The sequence below is a fragment of the Gouania willdenowi genome, unplaced genomic scaffold, assembly GCF_900634775.1.
Source record: "Gouania willdenowi unplaced genomic scaffold, fGouWil2.1 scaffold_85_arrow_ctg1, whole genome shotgun sequence".
Lineage (NCBI taxonomy): Eukaryota > Metazoa > Chordata > Actinopteri > Blenniiformes > Gobiesocidae > Gouania > Gouania willdenowi.
The window spans coordinates 288,734-310,618 of record NW_021145250.1 but is presented as its reverse complement, the minus strand read 5'-3'; the positions used below and the strand labels follow the sequence as shown (position 1 = coordinate 310,618).

Below are 21,885 nucleotides of genomic sequence, written 5' to 3'. Positions count from 1 at the left end.
TTATGATTTTATAATAAAGATGTAAACATATAATTGTATTTCACAAATTTCACAAACTGCTTTTAATATTGATTAGTTTTAACTTTCTTTTTTTTTTAATCACAACATGAACTGTTTATATTGATGCACTACAGACGTGTTGGTCTGTATAAGCTAACACATGTGGAACTGATTGCTACATGCTAAGCTAACCAAACATATAGAACCGATGGCTACATGCTAAGCTAACCGAACATACGGGCGACCGTGGCTCAGGTGGTAGTGGGTCGTCTTCTGATCGAGAGGTTGGGGGTTCGATCCCAGTACCTGACTATGTGTCGAAGTGTCCTTGGGCAAGACACTGAACCGTAAGTTGCTCCCAGTGGTCGACTAGCGCCTTGCATGTCAGTCCTGTCCCACTGGTGTGTGAATGTGAGAGTGATTGGGTGAATGAGCTGATATGTAAAGCTATGAGACTGTTTCAGTGGTGATAAAGCTCTATATAAAATCATGTCCATTTACCATTTACCATACAGAACTGATAGCTACATGCTAAGCTAACCAAACATATAGAACTGATGGCTACATGCTAAGCTAACCAAACATACAGAACTGATGGCTACATGCTAAGCTAACCAAACATGTGGAACTGATGTCTAGGTAAGTGTGATGAAGTGACTCACAAAGATCATGGACTGATGGACGTTGCCATGGAAACACAATATACCACACATCAGAAAAAATTCGTAGGTGAACATGTAACGTGTGTGTGTGTGTGTGATCACACACATTAACCCTCTTTATCAGTTACTTTGGTCTTTTCTGACTAATTCTTATTTTAATCTCATTAAAAACTATTATTCCATGTGAAATAAATTAGAAAAGCTGCACATTTATCAGTTAGATCACAAGCCACACCCCTTTAAACTTTGACCCTACTCAGTAAGCACTGCTATATGCTAAGCCTGTGGGACTGGTCATGTTGTGCTAAGCTAACTAAACGTGTGGGACTGGTGGTTACGTGCTAATCTAACCCCAACATGTGGGAGTAGTCACTACGTGCTAAGGTAATCAAACGTATAGGGATGGTGGTTATGTGCTAAGCTAACTAAACATGTGGGCCTAATCACTAAGTGCTAAGCTAACCCAAATATATGGACTGGTGGCTACGTGCTAAGCTAATGAATCATTTGGAACTGGTTGCTACATGCTAAGCTAATTAAACATTTGAGATAGTTCGCTACATGATAAGCTAACCCAAAACATGTGGATTGGTGGCTACGTGCTAAGCTACTAAACATATGGAACTGGTCGCTACGTGCTATGCTAACTAATATTCGGGACTTGTCACTACATGCTAAGCTAACTAAATATTTGGAACTGGTTGCTACATGTTAAGCTAACTAACTAAACATGTGGTAGTGATGGCTACGTGTTAAGCTAACCAAACAAGTGGGATTGGTGGCTACGTGCTAAACTAATTAAACATTTGAGACAGTTCGCTACATGATAAGGTAACCCAAAACATGTGGATTGGTGGCTACGTGCTAAGCTACTAAACATATGGGACTGGTCGCTACGTGCTAAGCGAACAAATATTTCAGACTTGTTGTTACATGCTAAGCTAATTAACTAAGCACTACACACTACACAAAGACGCACAACAATAATGCACGACATGACTATAATCCTGTTATTCCCTGGTTTTGTGACAGAGTGACGAAGCAGAAACTGTGAGTGAAGGATTATTTATTTATTGGTGTTTGGAGGGAAGAGGAGCTCAGACGTGCGTCCGTGTGGAGAGCACACCACTGTGTGAGGAGGAGGACGCAGTCCGTCACATCGACAAAAGAAGTTAGCCACGAGAAGAACTAGCAACATCACTGTCATTGTGTTGGTGGTTTGTTCTGAGAAAGGGAGAACACTCGACAACACCGGTCACACATAGAAAAATAGCACTGTCAAAAAGCTTGTGTGAAACGTCTCTGAGGAAGAAACTCCCAGAGCTCAGTGTGTATCAAAAGGAAAAAAACTCCACAGCAAAGACTCCTGGGAAATAATCAGAGTCTCAAGCTTGGAATCAAGAAAGTCATCACAGATTATAGAACAAGAAGAAGAAGAAGAAGAAGAAGAAGAAGAAGAAGAAGAAGTAAAAAGTTCAGTTTTACTCTGAAAGAACAACAGAGCTACACAACCGTCCACTAAACCCCGCCCTCATTCAGTCACTGTCCAATCACAGCGCGGCAGATCAAAGAAAAGTAGAAAATAAAGTGTTGGAAAGTATCAGCGTATCAGTGTGATTTTAGTAGAATAAAGACAAGTTTGTAACGTGGATATGAAACACCCGCAACACGTTCATCAGGTTCTGTAAACATTCAGAAAAATGTGTGTATTGACAAATAAGTAAATATTTTATACACAAATATGTTCATGCTCTTTTAAAGAAATGGTATTTGTAGTTAATTCAACACTTACAAGTTTACACAAAGCAGTTTATTTTGAAAGATTAAACTTACATTTAAAATTGTAATTTTATTCAAAGCTTAAAATCAGTTTGAATAAATCTAAACGTAATAAAACAGAGTTTTGAAGCTGAAGGACAAGCGCGGGATACAAGCCAGACTAAGGAAAACCTTCTGAAAAAGATTTCAAATAAAATAAAAAATAATCTAATAAAAATGTTTGAGTGCGTCCTGAACCTCCCTCCCACCAGGGGGCACTAAAGCGCTCCTGCTGAAAATGTATGTGGAAAAAAATTATCCAAATTAAAGCTAGGGTAGGCGATTTTCTCCAGATACACTTTTTAAGTTTTTGGTTGAAATTGTCTTTGTGTCCTGACATAATTTAAGATCTTATGTGCTCTGAAAAAGTAACAAAGAACATCCATCATCTGTAGCAGCTGTAAATCTGTAATAACTTCAACCGTTTTTTTTAACCAATCACGTCTCCCTGCTCGTTCTCGATCCCTCGCATGCACGAGCTCACACTGAAAGCTCGTCACCACTTAGTTAAAACAGAGTTTTTAGTCACATTTTTTAACATATATAATGATAAAGTTTATTGTTTACTTACTGCTGAATGAGACAACGTAGTTTTTACACAATACATCAATGAGCTGAGCTCCTCTTCTGCAGCAGCTGTGAGCATGCATGTGAGTGAGACGGAGCACAGAGGGGAGGGGTGAGGGGAGTAAAGGCGGAGCCATCAGGGAAGCTACATTCAAAATCATGCTAGCTTTTGAAAATCGCCTACCCTACCTTTAAACCAATAGGTATTGAAGATATTGTCCTGATTATTCTGAACTCTGATACCTTGATGTGTGGAAGACGCACTAATAGTAATATTAAAAATAATAATAATAACAGTAATGAAGAGAAACAATCTCAGCTCGCTAAAAGGGCGTGGTTTGGTGAACGGTGTGTAGTTTGGCCCAGCTGGTGAGTTAGCGGGATGGAAAGACAAATTAAAATGACTTTTTTTTTAAATCTCAAAAGAAAGAAAGAAAGACATAAAAACCACGTCCACCGACACGAGCAACACGAGCTCAGGGATAAAAACGTCCAACCTGAGAAAGAACCGCACAAAAGGATTCGCTTTCAAATATATATTCAATCATGTATATTACAACTATAATCACATAATAATTCAAGCGTGTATCATATACATACATACATATATATTTTATTATATATAATATATTCATCTAGTGAGAGAATAGTGTGAAATGTTCAAAGAAGGTACATCTGTACGGTAGCAGTGGGAGCAATTCTCAACAGGTTTAAACTAGTCATTAAAATACAAGAGGAGACGGAGGAAGAAAACGATCAACTGAAAAAGTGTCAAAGTGTGTGTGTGTGTGTGTGTGTGTGTGTGTGTGTGTGTGTGTGTGTGTGTGTGTGTGTGTGTGTGTGTGTGTGTGTGTGTGGAAGTCAGAAAAGGATCAGATCAGCACCATAAGAGTTTATAACGACAATGTTGAGCAGGGTTAAACCTGTGTGTGTGTGTGTTTTTGTGACACTTGAGGACACTTTTATAACACACTGACAAAATGAGGACACTGTCTGTCTTTTCCCATCATCCCACTGGGTTTTACACCTTCTAAAAACGCAACACACCAAAAGTGTCGAATGTCCCCACAAAGCAGAAATTCCTGAAATAAAAAAAACACTTTAATGCACCGTGTGTGACGCCTCTGCAGGTTCTCATTTGTCCTGTATATTGTGTGTTTTTAAAAACTGTGTGTCCATCGGGGTCACATAGTGTGTTACACCGCGGTCCTCATAAGTCACACAAACCTGACAGTGTCCTCACAGGTGGCATCAAACTGTGTGTGTGTGTGTTAGAGGATAGGATGGTTGTGTATCTTTGCACCTTAGGGACTGGTTTGAGGAGCAAACTTCACTTGTGTTGCGTAGTGTGTGTGTCTCCGTGTGTGTATGTATGCATGTGTGTTTTTGTGACACTTGAGGACACTTTTATAACACACTGACAAAATGAGGATGAACTGTTCATCCCACTGTGTTCTACACCTCCGAAAAACTGCGACAAAACAAAAGAATCAAATTAGTCCCCACAAAGTAGAAATTCCGTAAAAAAGTGTGTAAACCCTCACACACCATCTGTGACGTCTGTCTAGGTGCTTGTTTGTCCTGCAAGTTGTGTATTTTTCTATCAGTGCGTTTCATCGCGGCCCTCAAAAGTCACACAAACCTGACAGTTTCCTCAAAAGTAGCATCAACATCAGTGTGTGTGTGTGTGTGTGTGTGTGTGTGTGTGTGTGTGGGTGTGTGTGTGTGTCAGAGGATAGGACGGCTGTGTATCTTTGCACCATTGGGACTAGTTTGAGGAACACAGAGATAGTGTTGTAAAGCGTGTGTGTGTGTGTGTGTGTGTGTGTGTGTGTGTGTGTGTGTGTGTGTGTGTGTGTGTCTGTGTGTGCCTGCAACCGTTCCCACGCGTCACCACTAATTATCCCCCCAACATCTGCCCTCCTCCAGCTGTTCTGTGCCTGTTTGGAGTTTAACGTGAGCTCCAAACGAGTTTCACAATCCTGACTAACTAAAGTTCCGTGGCCTGGTCTGACAGCGCGGGGTTAAATCCCTGATTCAGCTGTGATACATTCTGCCTCCGGCTAAACGCGCTCCGTCACGTGAGGACAGTTTATTTGGTGGCGAACACACGCTGGGAGAAAATACGCCTGGTGCGTTTCTGTCCAGCTGTCATTTATAAAATATACAAAAGATTATCTGGTCCTGAATACGTCGCTAATAGAAAAATATACATTAATCCCCCCGTGTCAAAATCTCTTTGCGTTATTGGATGAAAACCCTCCTCCGCCTTCTGCGCCGGACAAAAGTCCCGCCTTCGAAAATAGACGCGTCTGATTGGATTGTTCCTCCCGTATAAAACAAAGCTCCGCCCCTTCCGTGTCCAAGAGCTGAAGCGTGACGATTCGCTGGCGTGTTTGTGGGGTCAGCAGCACCGGCTGGAACCGGCCAGGGCCGCGGCGGCGGCGGCGCACTAGCTGCGAAAACGCCACGCGACGCCGGGCGTGAGAACCACCAGACGTGAAGCTGCCAAAGGTCAGTGAGGAAACGTTTGGATTTGCCCAAAAAAAGGAGGGAAAAAGATAATCCACGCTGCTGCGTTCACGCCCGGCGTGGCGCCGCGCTTACAGCAGGTCTACGCTAGCCGGCCCCGCCCACTCGCCGCTCCAGCCCAGGTGCTGCGTGCGCTTGGCTGATTTTGCCGGCTCTCCTCCTCCTGGTGGCGGCGCCTCACAAGTCCCCGTGGCGGCTCTCGTACTTGTTGATGATGTTCCGGCAGCGGCCCAGCTCCTTCCTCATGTCGGCTACTTCCTGTCGCAGCGCGGCGTTCTCGCGCTCCAGGAAGGCGGCGCGCACCGAGATCTGGTTCTCCTTCAAACGGCGCGCGTCACGCGAGCGCTTGGCCGCCTCGTTGTTCTTCACGCGCCGGTTCCAGTACTTCTCGTCCTGTGGGCGTGTGGGGTGTGTGTGGAGGATGGCGAAGAGGGAGGAGCCACAGAGACAGAGGAGAGAGAGAGAGCAGGACAAAAAGGGTCAGTTTGGGTGAACGAGGAATGATGGAGGGGCAACAAAAGAGAAACAGCCAATCAGATGCCTGCATTTAAACACACGCTAACTTCAGCTAACGCTGAGTCAGCTAAACAAACTAACAATGACTTAAACAAACCCAAACTTAACCTTCCTGTTTCACCTTCTATTCCAGCTCAACTTATCCTGAGTTATCTTATCCTTTCCTTTCTTAACCAGCCATCATCACTAACAAAACTTATCCTGACCTTAACTTATCCAAGATTAACATATCTTATCCTGAGTTAGTTGATCCTTTCTTTACCTATTCAATCCTATTTTAGCTTAATTTAGCCTGATTATCTTATTCTATCTTAGTTTTACTTATCCTGAGTTATATTATCTTAAGCAGCCTATTAAAACTAACCCATATTTATCTAGTTTATCTTAATTCACTCTGGTTTATCTTATCCAGAAATCCCAACTTGTTTTAACTTCTTTTATCTGTGAAACATATCCTGACTTTGTCTAAGATAAACACATTTAATCCAATCTTAACTTAATCTATCCTAATTGAACACATTATTTCCAGTCTTAACCTGATTTATTAATCTTAACCTTTTTATTACATTTGCTACTTACTAAACAATCTATAACTTAACTTATCCATTTCTAATAAGCAACTTTTAACTGCTGATTGATCTTAACTTTACTTATTTTAACCAATCTTAGCTTAACATAACTTAATCTCTAACTCTACAAACAGTTAAACTTATCATGATTAACTTAATCTAATCTTAGCTTAAATCATTGGTTCCCAAACCTTTTCTGTTGCTAGTTTGGAACCACTGGTTTAACTAAACCTGATGAATCTAATCCATTCCTGAAAACAAACCCTGACTTGTTTGAACCCCACTTATATATTGGATAAGGATGAGATTAAGTTAATTATTAATAAATATGTGTAGATAGAATTAGAATAACTTTTCATGTGTACATATACTGTATGTAATGTTGATGTGGTGTGATGGAGCAAAGCATTGTGGGACATGTAGTACCTTCTGCTCGTGAGGAACCAGCATCTTTCTGGCTTTTTTAATCATGGGCTGAGGCTTGAGTTCCTCGTCTGAGAAGCGATGTCGCCGCGGGTCGAACGCCTCCTGGCCCGGCACGCTGGACAGCGCCAAGTCGGCCGGGTCGGGGTCAAAGTTCACCAGCAGATCACTGCTGCCGTTGGCGCCGGCCGCGGGAGGTCCGGGAGGCCCCGGTGGACAGGTGGAGGACGGCGAGGCATCCTGAGGCACCGCCGGGCCGCCTTAAAGAGACAGGAGAGAGAAATGCCTTAGTCATGGTACGATCTGCTGAGTCAGCAATTTAATTAGAGCAGGAACACAAACATGATCAACATTAATGTTAGCGTTATAATAACGACCAATCAGAGCATTAACAGGAAACATTTGATTGTGTTTTTGTCATAATTTTGTCTATTTTTCTTGTCCTTTCATGTAGTTTTCTGTCCTGTGTGTTTCTGTGTCATATTATATATTTTTGTTTTGGCTGTTTTTGGAACCATTGTGAGTGTTTTTGTGTATTTTTGGAGTGTTTTTGTGTAGTTTTGTCATAAATCGTGTACTTTTCATAGTTTGTACTTTTCATAGTTTTCTCTCCTGTGTGTTTTTGTAGTTACAGTATATTCTTTAAAAAAAAATCTGTGTGTTTTATTTTTGGAGCCATTTATTGCGTTACAAGTTTTTGTGTGTGATTTTGTCCATTTTTATTTTCCTTTTGAGTGTTTTCAGAGGTGCACCGTATATTTTTGTTGCTATTTTGCATGTTTTTGTGGCTGCACAACATCAGAGCGAAGATGAGCCAGAACTGATTGATTATTATTATTATTATAAATAATAATAATATGAAATATAAAAATAATATGAAATAATAATAATAATAATAATAATAATAATAATAATAATAATAATAATAATAATAATAATAATGAATCATTTCCTTTCCTATAATAAACCTGTTTGTGTATATCTACAGTGATTCTCACTGACCACCAGGGGTCGTCATTGAGCCACAAAAGCAACAGTGAAGCTAAATTTACATCAAAACAGCAGAAATAAAGATATTTCTTCATTCATTTCTTCAATAATAATAATAATAATAATAATAATAATAATAATAATATTTAACCCAGAGAAGAAACTGATAACGGTCATGGATTTGATCTATAGAAGTGTGACCGTAAAGCATATTTTAGTCACACGGCTTTGACTTTATAAACTTAATGACGACATGAAACACACAACATTATCACAATAAAATAAACTAAAACACACACACACACACACACACACAAAACGGCTCCAAAACACACAAAATTACAGAAAAAAGCGTGTGAAAGCTGTTCAATCTGTGACAGCAGGAGTAGCTCCTCCTCTTCCTCCCACGGAGTAGAGCGACTCCTCCACATTCTACAGCCCCTACATCTGCTGTTGACTAGTTAGAGTAACACTTAGTTACACACTCTGAGACACACTGTGTAGTAAAAAATGCAGTGACATGAGTAAACCTGCTGTTAAAAACCAGCAAAAAGATACTAAATGTCTAAAAAAAAAAAAAAACACGGAAAACAAAAAGAATGATGAAGAAAACACCAAAATAAAAGACAAAATGTTTAAAAACACAAAAAGACACAAAATGAGAGAAAAAAACACCACAAAGACAGAAAACTATTCAACAAAACTGCAAAAATACACAAAACCATTGAATATACATCAAAGCATATTTCTTCACTTTTTTGTGTATTTCTGTAGTTTTTCTGTATGTTTTAGTAGTTTTTTGTGTATTGTTGCACCTTTAGTATATATCTGTAAGGGCTTTTCTTGGTTAACTTTTGCAGTTTTTTTTATGTTTTATGTTTTTTGTGTATTTTTTTGTCTGTTTTTGTAGTTTTAATGTTTTTAGTAGTTTTTTCGTGTATTTTTGTGTATTGAAGATGATGATGATGATGATGATGACTGTCTTTAATCTGATAATCAGATAAAGATCCAGTGGCTGACCTCAACGTGAACCCTGACGCTACGAACAAACACGGTGCAGAAGAAGAACGTGGATGAGGAAGTGTGTTACGTAATAAAGCGTCCCCTCCCTGTAATGTAAACACACGCTTCAGCTCAGAGACTTCCTGCTGCTCACAGCGCACGGATGATGCTCGTGGTCGTTACTGAGGGAGATTAATTATAATTATGAATTATTATAATAATAATATTAATTATTTTTAGCATTATTTAGTGGCATTTCAAAGTTTATGACCCAAAGCAACAGATGCTGCCACTTTACGTCTTCGTCAGCTGCTGGAAAAGTGAAAAATATCTGTTAAAAACGTGAAAACATTGATGTTTCTTTTTTTCAATCAGTTTTACTTTCGACTTTACGTGACCACGAAAAACAGACGGAAAATTTGTAAATTATAAACAAATAAACATATAGCAGTTAACCACAATTTAAAAAACGTGAATTACATTTGACCAGATTTACAGCAATATCAAATCTAAATGTTAAGTCTAAATCTAAAAGTTAAATATTAAATCTAAATGTTATATTAAATTTAAATATGGATGGTAAATGTTAAATCAAAATCTAAATGTTAAATATTAAATCTAAATGTTACATCTAAATGTTAAATGTTAAATATTAAATCTAAATCTAAATGGTAAATGTTAGTGTTAAATATTAATCTAAATATAAATGTTCAATGGAAATGTTAAATATTAAATCTAAATGTTAAATGTTAAATTTAAATGTTAAATATAAATGTTAAATATAAATGTTAAATATCAAATATAAATGTTAAATATCAAATCTAAATCAAAATTGTAGTCTAAATCTAATGGTTAAATATTAAATCTATATCTAAATGTTAAATTTAAATGTTAAATATTGAATCTAAATGTTAAATCTAAATGTAAAAATATTAAATCCAAATCTAAATGGTAAATCTAGATCTAAGCCTAAATATTTAATCTAAATCTAAATGTTAAATCTAAATCTAAATGTAAAATATTAAATCCAAATCTAAATGTTAAATCTAAATCTAAGCCTAAATATTGAATCTAAATCTAAATGATAAATATGAAATCTAAATGTTACAAAAGGTAAACGTTTGTAAACTGACGCGGAAACGTTTTAAACTCTGAAACAGAAACGAAGAAACACTGAACACACAAACAAACACAGGCAGGCACATGCACAATCACGCACACACACACGCGCACACACACACTCAGCAGGAAGCTCGATCGTTGCTATCGTCAACACACACTGACAGACGGTTATGTCACAGCTCTGTAGTCACATGACCTGAGCAGACACTTAACAAATATTTACAGAAAACACACACACACACACACACACACACACACACACGCACTCAATTATCGCTGATTTAACAAAAACAAACAGCAACAAAAAATACAAAATTACATCAAATGATCAGTCGTGCAAATTGGAGAAAAAAATCATAAAGAAAGTAAAAAAAAAAATGAATGGTAATAAAGAAATATCTGCAATATGTACATAAAATGAAGCATAGACTAATAAATATATTATTGAAACAGAAACAGGAGAGAGTTAGCGAAGCAGTGATTTTTCTGAGCTGTGTTTTAATCTGCTCTGATTCCCAGTGGCTGTTCCTGCTGTTTATTCCTCTCTAATCCCCCCTGCTCCTCCCCCCGCCCCGCCCCTCCCTCCCTCGCTGCTCCGAGGCGTTCTGCAGCAGCACGTGACGTGTTGGCTGCACATGGCTGAGCGTGTGAGCGTCAGGAACATTGAGCCACCGAGGCTCTGTGCTGTGTCACAGTTTAACCCTTTCATCATCAAAGCACACACACACACACACACACACACACACACACACACACACACACACACACACACACACACACACACACACACACACACACACACACACACACACACACACACACACACACACACACACACACACACAGGAATTTAACATGCTGCGTGAATTTGGTGGAACACACTCATCGTACGCACAGATCTGAGCCTGAGAACAGTTGATAAATGCGGGTCATTGTGTAGTAAATAATACAGTGTGACACGAATAAACCTGTATGAAAAAACACAGAAAAGACACAAAAGGAATAAAAAAAAGACACAGAAAACAAACAGAATGAATGAGAAAAACCCCTAAAACTACACAAAAAAACGATGAAAACACTAAACATATATACATATATATATATATATATATTAAGAATGATTATAATAATAATTTAAAGAAGTTAATTAAAGAAATAATAGTGATGATAATAATAATATAAACTAGGCAAGGTGAAAAAGTATTTGGCAATTGAAAATTTAAATAAAATTGAAAAAATGACGTGAAGTTTGTTGTTTTTACTAATGAAATTGAAAGTAATAATGCACAAAAACAGAAAACTGACCTTAAATATGACCTTGAGTGAAGGTCAAGGTCACACATTGAAAGGAAATGTTGTTCAATGGTACCAGTCTGAGCACTGGATCTCAATTTCTGACAAAGTTTTAGAAAAAAAGATTTTTTGTTTTTTTTGTGACGTCATGAACTTTGACCTCTACTGATCTTTTTATTAGTAGGTCGTACAGTCTGGTCTGATTAAATCAAATACTCCACTTTAGATGAACTTTTCATGAATGTAAGTATTGAACTTGTACGATACGTTTTGGTAGAGATATGAAACATTTTGGTTTTTGACACTTGACGTGACCTTGACCTTGACATTTTGGCTCCTAAAAAGGTCGACTGCACATCCTTGACATACGTGTCATTAATAGTCTAGGAGAACAGAACAATAAAGAGCAGAAATAAATGTGTCCGTCGTCCTCTCATGAGACTTTAATTAATTGATTAATGCTAACCTGTAGTTTGCTAACAGCCATTTGAGTATTTAACCCCGACGTGTCCGATAAACGACACACGGGAGTGAAACGATGGGAGTCCGACAAAAATGATGTAAACGTAAACTTCCTGGGGAAAAAATGTCTGTATAAATTAAACCTTAACGTAGTAAAATGATAATTAGCTATAAATAGATATATTTAGTGAAAAAAAGTATTCATACATTAACATTTAAAACTATAATATTGAAAAACTAAAAATTTAATAATGTTGCTACATTTTTAATGAACTTATTTCCCTCCTTTATGTGATTATTTTCTTATTTTACATTTTCCCTATATTAGTTTATTTGAACATTTTTGTGTTCTAAATGTATTTTGTAGTTTTATGTGTTTTTTATGTTTTTTGTGTATTTTTAGTATATTTTGTAATTTTCCTTTTTTTGTAGTTTTTCTGTTTTGTTTTGTTTTGTGAGAAAAAAATGTACAATATAATATATTAATGCATGAAGTTTATCTCATCGTTGTAAATGGACATGATTTATATAGAGCTTTATCACCACGGAAACAGTCTCAAAGCTTTACATATCAGCTCATTCACATTCACACACCAGTGGGACAGGACTGACATGCAAGGTACTAGTCGACCACTGGGAGCAACTTAGGGTTCAGTGTCTTGCTCAAGGACACTTCCACACATAGTCAGGTACTGGGATCGAACCCCCAACCTCTCGATCAGAAGACGACCCACTACCACCTGAGCCACGGTCGCCCAGTCTTTAATCTAATTAATTATTTGTGGCTGATATGAACTGAATGACTCCATGTTTGTTTTCAGGATTCATTTTGATTTATTTGGTTATTTTAGGAGTAAAAATTGTTGTAGATGCAGAAATAAAATGTCTCCTAGCCTCTGTTCTTCTCCTTCTTCTCCTTCTTCTCCTTCTTCTCCTTCTTCTCCTTCTTTTCCTTCCCATCACAGAATCCTGATTTTCTCACAGAATGAATTAAAAGCTGAGTGAAACGTGCGAGTGGAGGAGATTATTATTTCCATCCGACTATCGCTCTGTAGCTGAACAAACACCGCAGGGACTTCTGGATGGATGCATCACGCTCAGCTCAGTCACGTGTTACACACACACACAGGGTTGGTGTGTGTGTGTGTGTGTGTGTGTGTGTGTGTTTGTGTGTGTTGGAGGTATTTTCTCCCCCGTGTGGCAGCATCATCATCATCATCATCATCATCATCTCTATCCTGGATCAACCTCTAATTCTCCCACAAACCACTTCACTCTGACACTGAGTCACAATAAAAGGAGGCACACGCACACACACACACACACACACACACACACACACACACACGCACACACACACACACACACACACACACACGCACACACACACACACAGTGTGTGACCTCGCTGTGAGCACTAGAAGCACAACTTCACCGTGAGGTCAACGTCCACATCACGCTATTAAAAACAAGCATTTACGTCTAAAAAGGAAAACAAGATTCCAACTGTTACCGTGGTTTTACTACAGAACAAAAAGAACAAAACCAGAGCCAAAAACCAGACCAAAAGTGGGTTAAAAAGAACAAAAAGATTAAAAAATAACCATAAAAGACCAGAAATAGACCAGAAGGACCAATGTTAGATTGAAGAACAGACCAAAAGCCAACTAAAGGGACCCAGAACAGACCCCCAAAAATGGACAAAAACAGACCTAATAACAGACCAAAAGCCAAAAAAAAAAAGGACCCAAAACAGACGAAAACATATTGAAAACAGACAAAAATGACCAGAAAAGAGTGAAAATAGACCAGAAGGACCAAAGTCAGAATGAGAAACAGACCAAAAACAGACAAAAAACTAGACCAAAAGGACTAATACAGACCGAAAACTAGCATTAGCTTAGCAGCTACTGACTGAGCAGCTTAGCTTCCTTTTACTTAGAACACAAACATCCTCACTGAACCCAGTATGATTCCTGCTAATGCTAACTGCTAACAGTTAGCTCTGAGAACCAGTATAGGGTTAGTAATCAGTTAGCACCAATTGCTATCGCTAACAATCATAACCAGAATTACAGGCAGCAGAACTAATCGTTTCTGCAAATAAAAAAGGAACCAAAGGAAAATACCTAATCAGTGAAGACAGGAACTGTCCAGCTAATGCTAACGCTAACAGAAAGTGACCAAAAATTAATGCTAACAATCAGTATCAGATAACAGCAGCAGAGATATTGTAATAGCCATTTAACGCTAATGCAAATATCGCATTTGAGAAGCCAGGAACAAACCTGCTAATGTGAATGCTAACAGTTAAGAGCACCTTGCTAACAATCAGTTAGCGAAGCTAGTAGCAGAGTTATTCACGCCTTGTAGCAAACATTAGCATTAATGCTAACAGATTAAAGCCTGGGTAGCACTGGTCCTCACAGCACACAAATGCCAACAGTCCATTTCTGAGCAATAACGCTAACAAAACCTAGCGAGGGCACTCACCGTGACACTCGGGACCTCCCATCATGCCTTGGGGCTGCGGCGGCTGCGGCTGCGGCTGAACCGTCTCCAGTCCGATGAGCGATGACGAAGAGGAGGAGGACGACATGGATGAAGAGGAAGACGAACATGGCGGAGGAGACGATGGAGGACACTGGGAACTCTGACTGGGAACCGCAGATTGAGAACTCTGAGAAGGAGACAGGAGAACAGTGTTAGTTCACCATGACCCAGCAATAAAAACCAGGCTCTTTAACCATGACTCAGCGATAATATAGCACACAGGTAAGGGATCAAACACGTACTCCGATTAAAAACTGAGTTAAAGCAACGACTCAGCATTATAACGTTCAATCTATGACTCAACAATAAGACACAGCTGTTTAAACCATGACTCAGCAACATTACTGTAGTATTCTAACAATGACTCAGAAATAATACTATAGTGTCCAAGCCATTACTCAGCAATAACACAACAGTATCAAAACCATGACTCAGCAACATTTGATGTAGTGTTCTAACAATGACTATACAACAACATTCCAGAAGAGAATGGCTCACAACGCTCTGGGGGGCTCGTCGGTGCGCTTAGGGGCAGGCGGGGCGACTTGCAGCTACCCCTTGATGCCCTATGTGGCTGGGGATGTGGTCGTCGTCCCTGGTAGGGCTACTCCCGGTGCTGCTTCTATTCCAGGTCCTTCTGGCCTGGGGTCCGGTCCCTGGTGGCTCTAGGCCCTCAGGCGCGGCTCTGGCCGTCTGCTGGGCGTGGGCCTTGGCTCCTCTGCTGGGGTCTCGTGCGGAGGGCGAATGTTGACGGGGGGCCTTGGGGTTGGGGGTTGTGGTCAGTGGTGGGGTGTCCTGGGTCCTCGACTCCTTGGTGCTTTCTCAGGTGTGTATGTGGGGGGCAGTGGCTGCCTCTCGGCTTGGGATCTTGGGGGCGTCTGGACGGTTGCTCGGTTGTGGGGGGGGGATGTCCCCCGCTCTTTCTGCTAGCCTGGCTGCATCTTCGGGTTCGGGGCAGTGCCTGGGTTTACAGTAGTGGTTCTTACACATACATTGGTCTATGATGTACTGACATGTCTTAGACTGTAGATAAAACTGGTACTGGGCTTAACTTTAGACACGTTGATCCTAAATACCAGTTTTATTTATTACCACTCACTCCTTCCCTCTGTCCACAGACACCATTAAACCTAAGCTTCACACTGGTCACCTGACTGGATTGATTACACAACACAATATACACAATATACACAACTATAACTACACATCTCACTCTCACTTTAAAAGAAATTCATTAATCTGTTTATTGTTTAGTTTATACCATGCATTCGTTTGTCTGGTGTGTAATTAATAAATGTACATTGTTCCTTAAATAGTAGCTAATAAGTTTTTATTATCATGTGATTAGTCTTATTTTCTATTATATATTTAACATTTTTTGTGTATTGTTTGTCATTTTGTGTATTTTTGGAATTGCTTATTTTTCCCTCTCAATTTGTTTAATTTTTGTGTCATTTGTGCTTTTTTTTGTTTTGGTTGTTTATTTTTGTGGTTATTTTTTATATTCTTCTGTTAATTTTTGTATATTTCTGTAGTCATTTTGTGTCTTTTTTTGTGTAATTTGCGTGTTTTTTGGTTGTTTATTTTTGTGGTAGTTTTGTATATTATTTTGTTGATTTTGTATATTTTTCTGATTGTCTTGTGTATTTTTCTGTCATTTTCTGTGTTTTTGAATCATTTTCTGTGTTTACTTTTGGGGGACGCACAGAATTTGGCGGCCCGTTGCCGTGTCCGTCTTTGTGTTGCTCCTGAAGGTTTTCGTGTTCCTTTTGTGCATTGTATTAAAGTCCAGCCCGTGTGACAGAAGGAGGGCTTTAGGGATGCTTTACACCACGTATTTATAGCACAGCGTTAGCGTTAGCCGCTAGCACTGAGCAGCAGCTGCCCCAGCAGAGGAAACATCAGCCACACAGGACAGATGTGCACGCACACACGCACACACACACACTTTTGTATTATTATTGTTATTTTACATCATTATTATTTATTTTTATTATTACCATTATCATATTTTTTTTCTTTATCATTTATATTACTACTATTTAATCATTATTATTATTTCTTATCATTTATTTTTATCATTAACATTATCATCGTTTTTATCATTATTATTATTATTATTTTATCAACATAATCATTGTGAAGTATTAATATTTTATTATTACTAATATTATTATTATATTTTATTATTATTAGTATTATTATTTCATTTTTATTTTTTATCAACATTATTATTATTATTGTATTTTATTATTATTATTATTATTATTATTATTATTATTATTATGTATTAGTATTTTTTATTATTATTTTAATTGTAGTTATTTTCATTATTAATATTATTGTTGTTAGCTTTTTTATTTTCAATATATTCCTGTTAAACGCTGTGAAAATAAGGGTTTTATTGTTGTTAAAATATTGTAGTTTTTATTAAGACAGTTTATCTTAATTTTTCTAATAATAAGTTTGTATTATTATCATTAATTGTAGCTCAGTGTGTTTTACTGCAAAGATTAACATTTTTAATTCATAATTATTGTATTATTTATTTTGTATTAAAAAATACAAAAATAATTTATTTATGTACAACCTTTATTTATACAATTAGTCTCATTGAAAATATTTCATCTAATTTAAATACTCTTATTTTGGTGTCTTGGTGTTCAAATGATGACTCAGCAAAACTCTAAAACTACTACTATGGACATTTGGGGAAGATTGACAAAGGTTCAATGAGAAATAGTGTTCCAGGATTAACTGGTGACCCCCCAGGGTGGCGTTCTCTCTCTCTCACCTGTGAGGGTATCTGTGCGCTGGCCGAGCTAGGCCCGGTCCCGTGCATGCCCATCCCGTTCTCCGTGAGGAACTCCTCCAGGTCCATGTACTGCAGCTGGAACAGGCCTCCGTCACACGGTAGCGTACGCTCCCACAGCAGAGGGCCCAGGAACGCTGACTGGGAGCTGGAACGCACCGGAGCCCCGCCCCCAACGCCACCAGAGGCTCCGCCCACGCCCATAGAGTCCTCGTCAGAGTCCACAGGTTTGTCTTTGTCTGGGAACGAGACAAGATAAAGATGGGATATAAGACAGGACAAGCTAGGACAAGACAAGACAAGACAAGACAAGACAAGACAAGACAAGACAAGACAAGACAAGATAAGATAAGATAAGATAAGATAAGATAAGATAGGACAAAACAAGTTAGGATAAGACAAGACAAGATTAGACATGAAAAAAAGATTATATACTGTATGACAAGTCAAGATACAACAGGACAAGACAAAACACGTTGTGTCACAACATGACGACAGGACACAACAAGACAAGATAAGATTAAGTAAGAGAAGATACTACAGGACAATATATGACACAAATTGACACAACAAAATAAGATAAGACCATGCATGACACGGCAGGACAAGAGAAGGCACAGCAAGACAAAACAGAACAACATGCTACAGGACAAAAAAATGCCATGTCAAAACAAGACAAGTCAAGATATCACACAAAATTACACAACAAACTGTTGAGACAAAACAAGACGCAGTAAGACAAGACACAGCCGGACAAGAACAGAGATGATACTACAGGACAAGATATGGCATGTCAAGACAAGACAAGTCAAGATATAACACAACAAAATATTGAGATAAAACAAGACAACAAAATAAGATATATACACAAAACAGGACGAGATACAACAGTACGAGACGAGACAAAATACGACATTTCAAGACAAAACAAAATATGCTGTGTCAAGACAAGACAACAAGACAAGATATAATACAAGAAAAGATAAGATCATATTTAAAAAAGGCAAGGTGAAACGAGACACGGCAAGACAATGAATAGAAGGAAAAACCAATACAAAATAAAAATAGGACAAGGCAAGACAAAACACAATATGTCAAGACAAGACAGGACAAGAAAAAATATGTTGTGTCAAGACAAGACAACAAGACACAACAGAACAAAATAAGATATAACAATACAAAAAAGATACGATTATATAAAACAAGACAAGATGAAGCAAGACAACAAAACAATACAAAGTACCAAAGAACAAGACAAGATACAAACTACTAAGACAAGATATGACACAACAAGACAAGCTATGACAAGACAATAATAGAGAGAGAGAGAGAGCTGCTCTGGAAGGAGGTCGAGAGGTCGAGAGGAGGAAGATGAAGAGGAGGAGAATGAAAGCACAGGAAAAATCAGAGATGACAAAGAATGGAGAAACGTGGGCGTTAGACAAAGCTCGCACAGAAAACTAAGAGAATAGAAGCATCACTCCCATAATGCAACACTGATTTACCCTGCTCAGCCAGCACTGCTATACTAAGCTAACAGAAATACTAGGAGCTAAGCTAACCCAACATGTGGGACTGGTCGCTATGTCCTAAGCTAACCAAATCTTTGGTATTAGTGACTACGTGCTAGGCAAACCAAACATATGGAACTGGTGGCTACATGCTAAGCTAGCCCATACATATGGAACTGGTAGCTACATGCTAAGCTAACCCATACATGTGGTACTGGTGGCTACATGCTAAGCTAACCCATACATATGAAACTGGTAGCTACATGCTAAGCTAACCCATACATATGGAACTGGTAGCTACATGCTAAGCTAACCCATACATATGGAACTGGTAGCTACATGCTAAGCTAACCCATACATATGGAACTGGTAGCTACATGCTAAGCTAACCCATACATGTGGAACTGGTGGCTACATGCTAAGCTAACCCATACATATAGAACTGGTGGCAACATGCTAAGCTAACCCAAACATATGGAACTGGTGGCTACATGTTAATCTGATCAAATATGTGGAACTGGTGGCAACATGCTAAGCTAACCCAAACATATGGAACTGGTGGCTACATGTTAATCTGATCAAATATGTGGAACTGGTGGCAACATGCTAAGCTAACCCAAATATATGGAACTGGTGGTCACATGCTAAGCTAACCCAAACAAGTAGGACTGGTGGCTACATGCTAAGCTAAACCAAATATGTAGAACTGGTGGCTACATGCTAAGCTAACCCAAAGATGTGGAACTGGTGGCTACATGCTAAGCTAACCCAAACATTTTGGACTATCCACTATGTGCTAATCAAACCAAACATGTGGGACTGGTGGCTACATGCTAAGCTAACCTAAATATGTGGAACTGGTGGCTACGTGCTAAGCTAACCCAAACATGTGGAACTGGTGGCTACATGCTAAGCTAACCCAAACATTTTGGACTATCCACTATCTGCTAATCTAATCACACATGTGGGACTGGTGGCTACATGCTAAGCTAACCTAAATATGTGGAACTGGTGGCTACATGCTAAGCAAACCCAAACATGTGGAAATGGTGGCTATATACTAAGCTAACCAAACATGTGGAACTGGTGGTTACAGGCTAAGCTAACCCAAACATGTGGAACTGGTGTCTACATGCTAAGCTAACCCAAACATGTGGGATTGGTGGCTACATGCTAAGCTAACCCAAATATGTGGAACTGGTGGCTATATGCTAAGCTAACCCAAACATATGGAACTGGTGGCGCGGTTATATGCTAATCTAACCATACATGTGGGACTATTGGCTAAATGCTAAGCTAACCCAAACATGTGGGACTGGTGGCTATATGCTAAGCTAACCTAAACATTTGGAACTGGTGGCTACATGCTAAGCTAACCCAAACACGCGAGACTGGTGGCTACATGCTAAGCTAACCAAATATATGTATGGAGTTCCTTCAGTCTCAAAGAAAGAAGAACATCTATTTTCTCTAACGCGTTGAACGCAAAGATTCATCTCAAAGTTTTTAACGTGTTTTGAAGGAATATGAAACAGACGCTGCTCAGACTGTCAGAAAAAGCTCTGAAATATGTGGAGCAGACATTTTTCCTCTTTAATGTGTTTTACATGTTTGTACATGAGAGTGATTGGGTGAATGAGCTGATACGTAAAGCGCTTTGGGACTGTTTCAGTGGTGATAAAAGCTCTATATAAATCAAGTTTATTTACCATTTACATTTAGTCTGTGGCAAAGCACTGGAACAGATCTAAATAAAAAGGTTTAAAATGCATTTAGCTTTTTCGTATGTTATGAATTCAGGGGATTTAATTTTTTAATGAGTTATTGATCTTCAGCTGTTTACTGCAGGTACAATAAATCACCACCAGGGGCAGCATCAACCCTCAGAGAGAAGCTCTATAAAGGTTAGCTCCTCTTTTTACACCAAAAAACCTCCATTTTATTCATTTGAGCAAAATTCAACCCGACAGTGTGGCCTGAGGCTGTGTGTGTGTGTGTGTGTGTGTGTGTGTGTGTGTGTGTGTGTGTCAGAGCCAACTCCTCTATTTAGAAACCATAAAATGGTGTAGAAATGTGTACGTTATGTGTAATATATAAAACATACAAACATGTGCCTGAATAATAATTTATTGCGTTTATTTTATTTATGTTTTTTTAAGGCGACGACTTTCACGACAGTTCTTTTAATTCTCAACCATTTCATTTGAGGACGATGTGTCAGAAACTAGTCACGAGATAACATGATTACTCATCCACCTGTAACACCACCTGTTAGTGCTCAATGGTTCAGAAAGCAGTCACAGGATAACATGACCACCAGTTGAAGCATAACACTGACCGCTATGAACACGATCTGTCAGAAACTAGTCATGAGATAACACGATCACACATCCAACCATAACACCACCTCTGCACAATGCTCCAGAAACTAGTCATGAGATAACACAATCACTACTGGACCTGTAACACCCCCTCATTGACACAGACAGGGTGGGTGTCTGAGCTCAGACTTGATCCAGATCAAACTGATCCGGCCCTGATCCTGAACTCAAACGGACGCCCTCTGGGCCGCGCACTGCAGCTTGCTCACCTTTCATCTCGCAGCAGTCCTTGAGCACCCGGGGGTCTGCTTTGATGGGCAGCTGCAGCAGGGACTTCAGGTTTGTCATGGAGGTTAGCGGTCCTGCCTGCGGTCCGCTGGTTCCAAACTGGGGGCTCGTGGCCGCCCCCGCGGGCACGTCCGGAGGCAGGAGCTGCGCGAGAGGCCGTGACATGACTCCCAGCCCTGGGGAGGTGACGGAGTAGAGCAGCAGAGGTGGAGGTGAGAGCACAGGTGAGGCTGAAGCTGCTTCACCTCCACAGCGGCTCCATGAGGATGGACATGGAGCTCAAGGAGAAGTGGAGGTGGAGGTGGAGATGATCGAGGCTGAAGCTGCTGCTCCGGTGCACGAGCTCTACCTCTCTCTCTCTCTCTCTCTCTCTAACCCTCGCGCTCCTCGGTCAGCTGGAACCAACACGGGCCGATGGCGTGACGTCACCACTCACGGGGAAAG

At 39.3% G+C, this 21,885-nt stretch overlaps 1 protein-coding gene across 1 annotated transcript; it reads right to left on the bottom strand.

Annotated features, from left to right (window-relative positions):
- Positions 1-3,640: 3,640 nt before the first annotated feature.
- dbpa (D site albumin promoter binding protein a) lies at positions 3,641-21,802 on the bottom strand. The gene is made up of 5 exons (XM_028442803.1): positions 21,423-21,802; positions 17,304-17,560; positions 14,450-14,636; positions 7,091-7,347; positions 3,641-5,972 (listed from the first exon to the last, which is right to left on the bottom strand). The coding sequence occupies exons 1-5, from the start codon at positions 21,604-21,606 to the stop codon at positions 5,757-5,759; spliced, it is 1,101 nt and encodes a 366-aa protein (XP_028298604.1). The 5' UTR covers positions 21,607-21,802; the 3' UTR covers positions 3,641-5,756.
- Between the last annotated feature and the right edge of the window lie 83 nt (positions 21,803-21,885).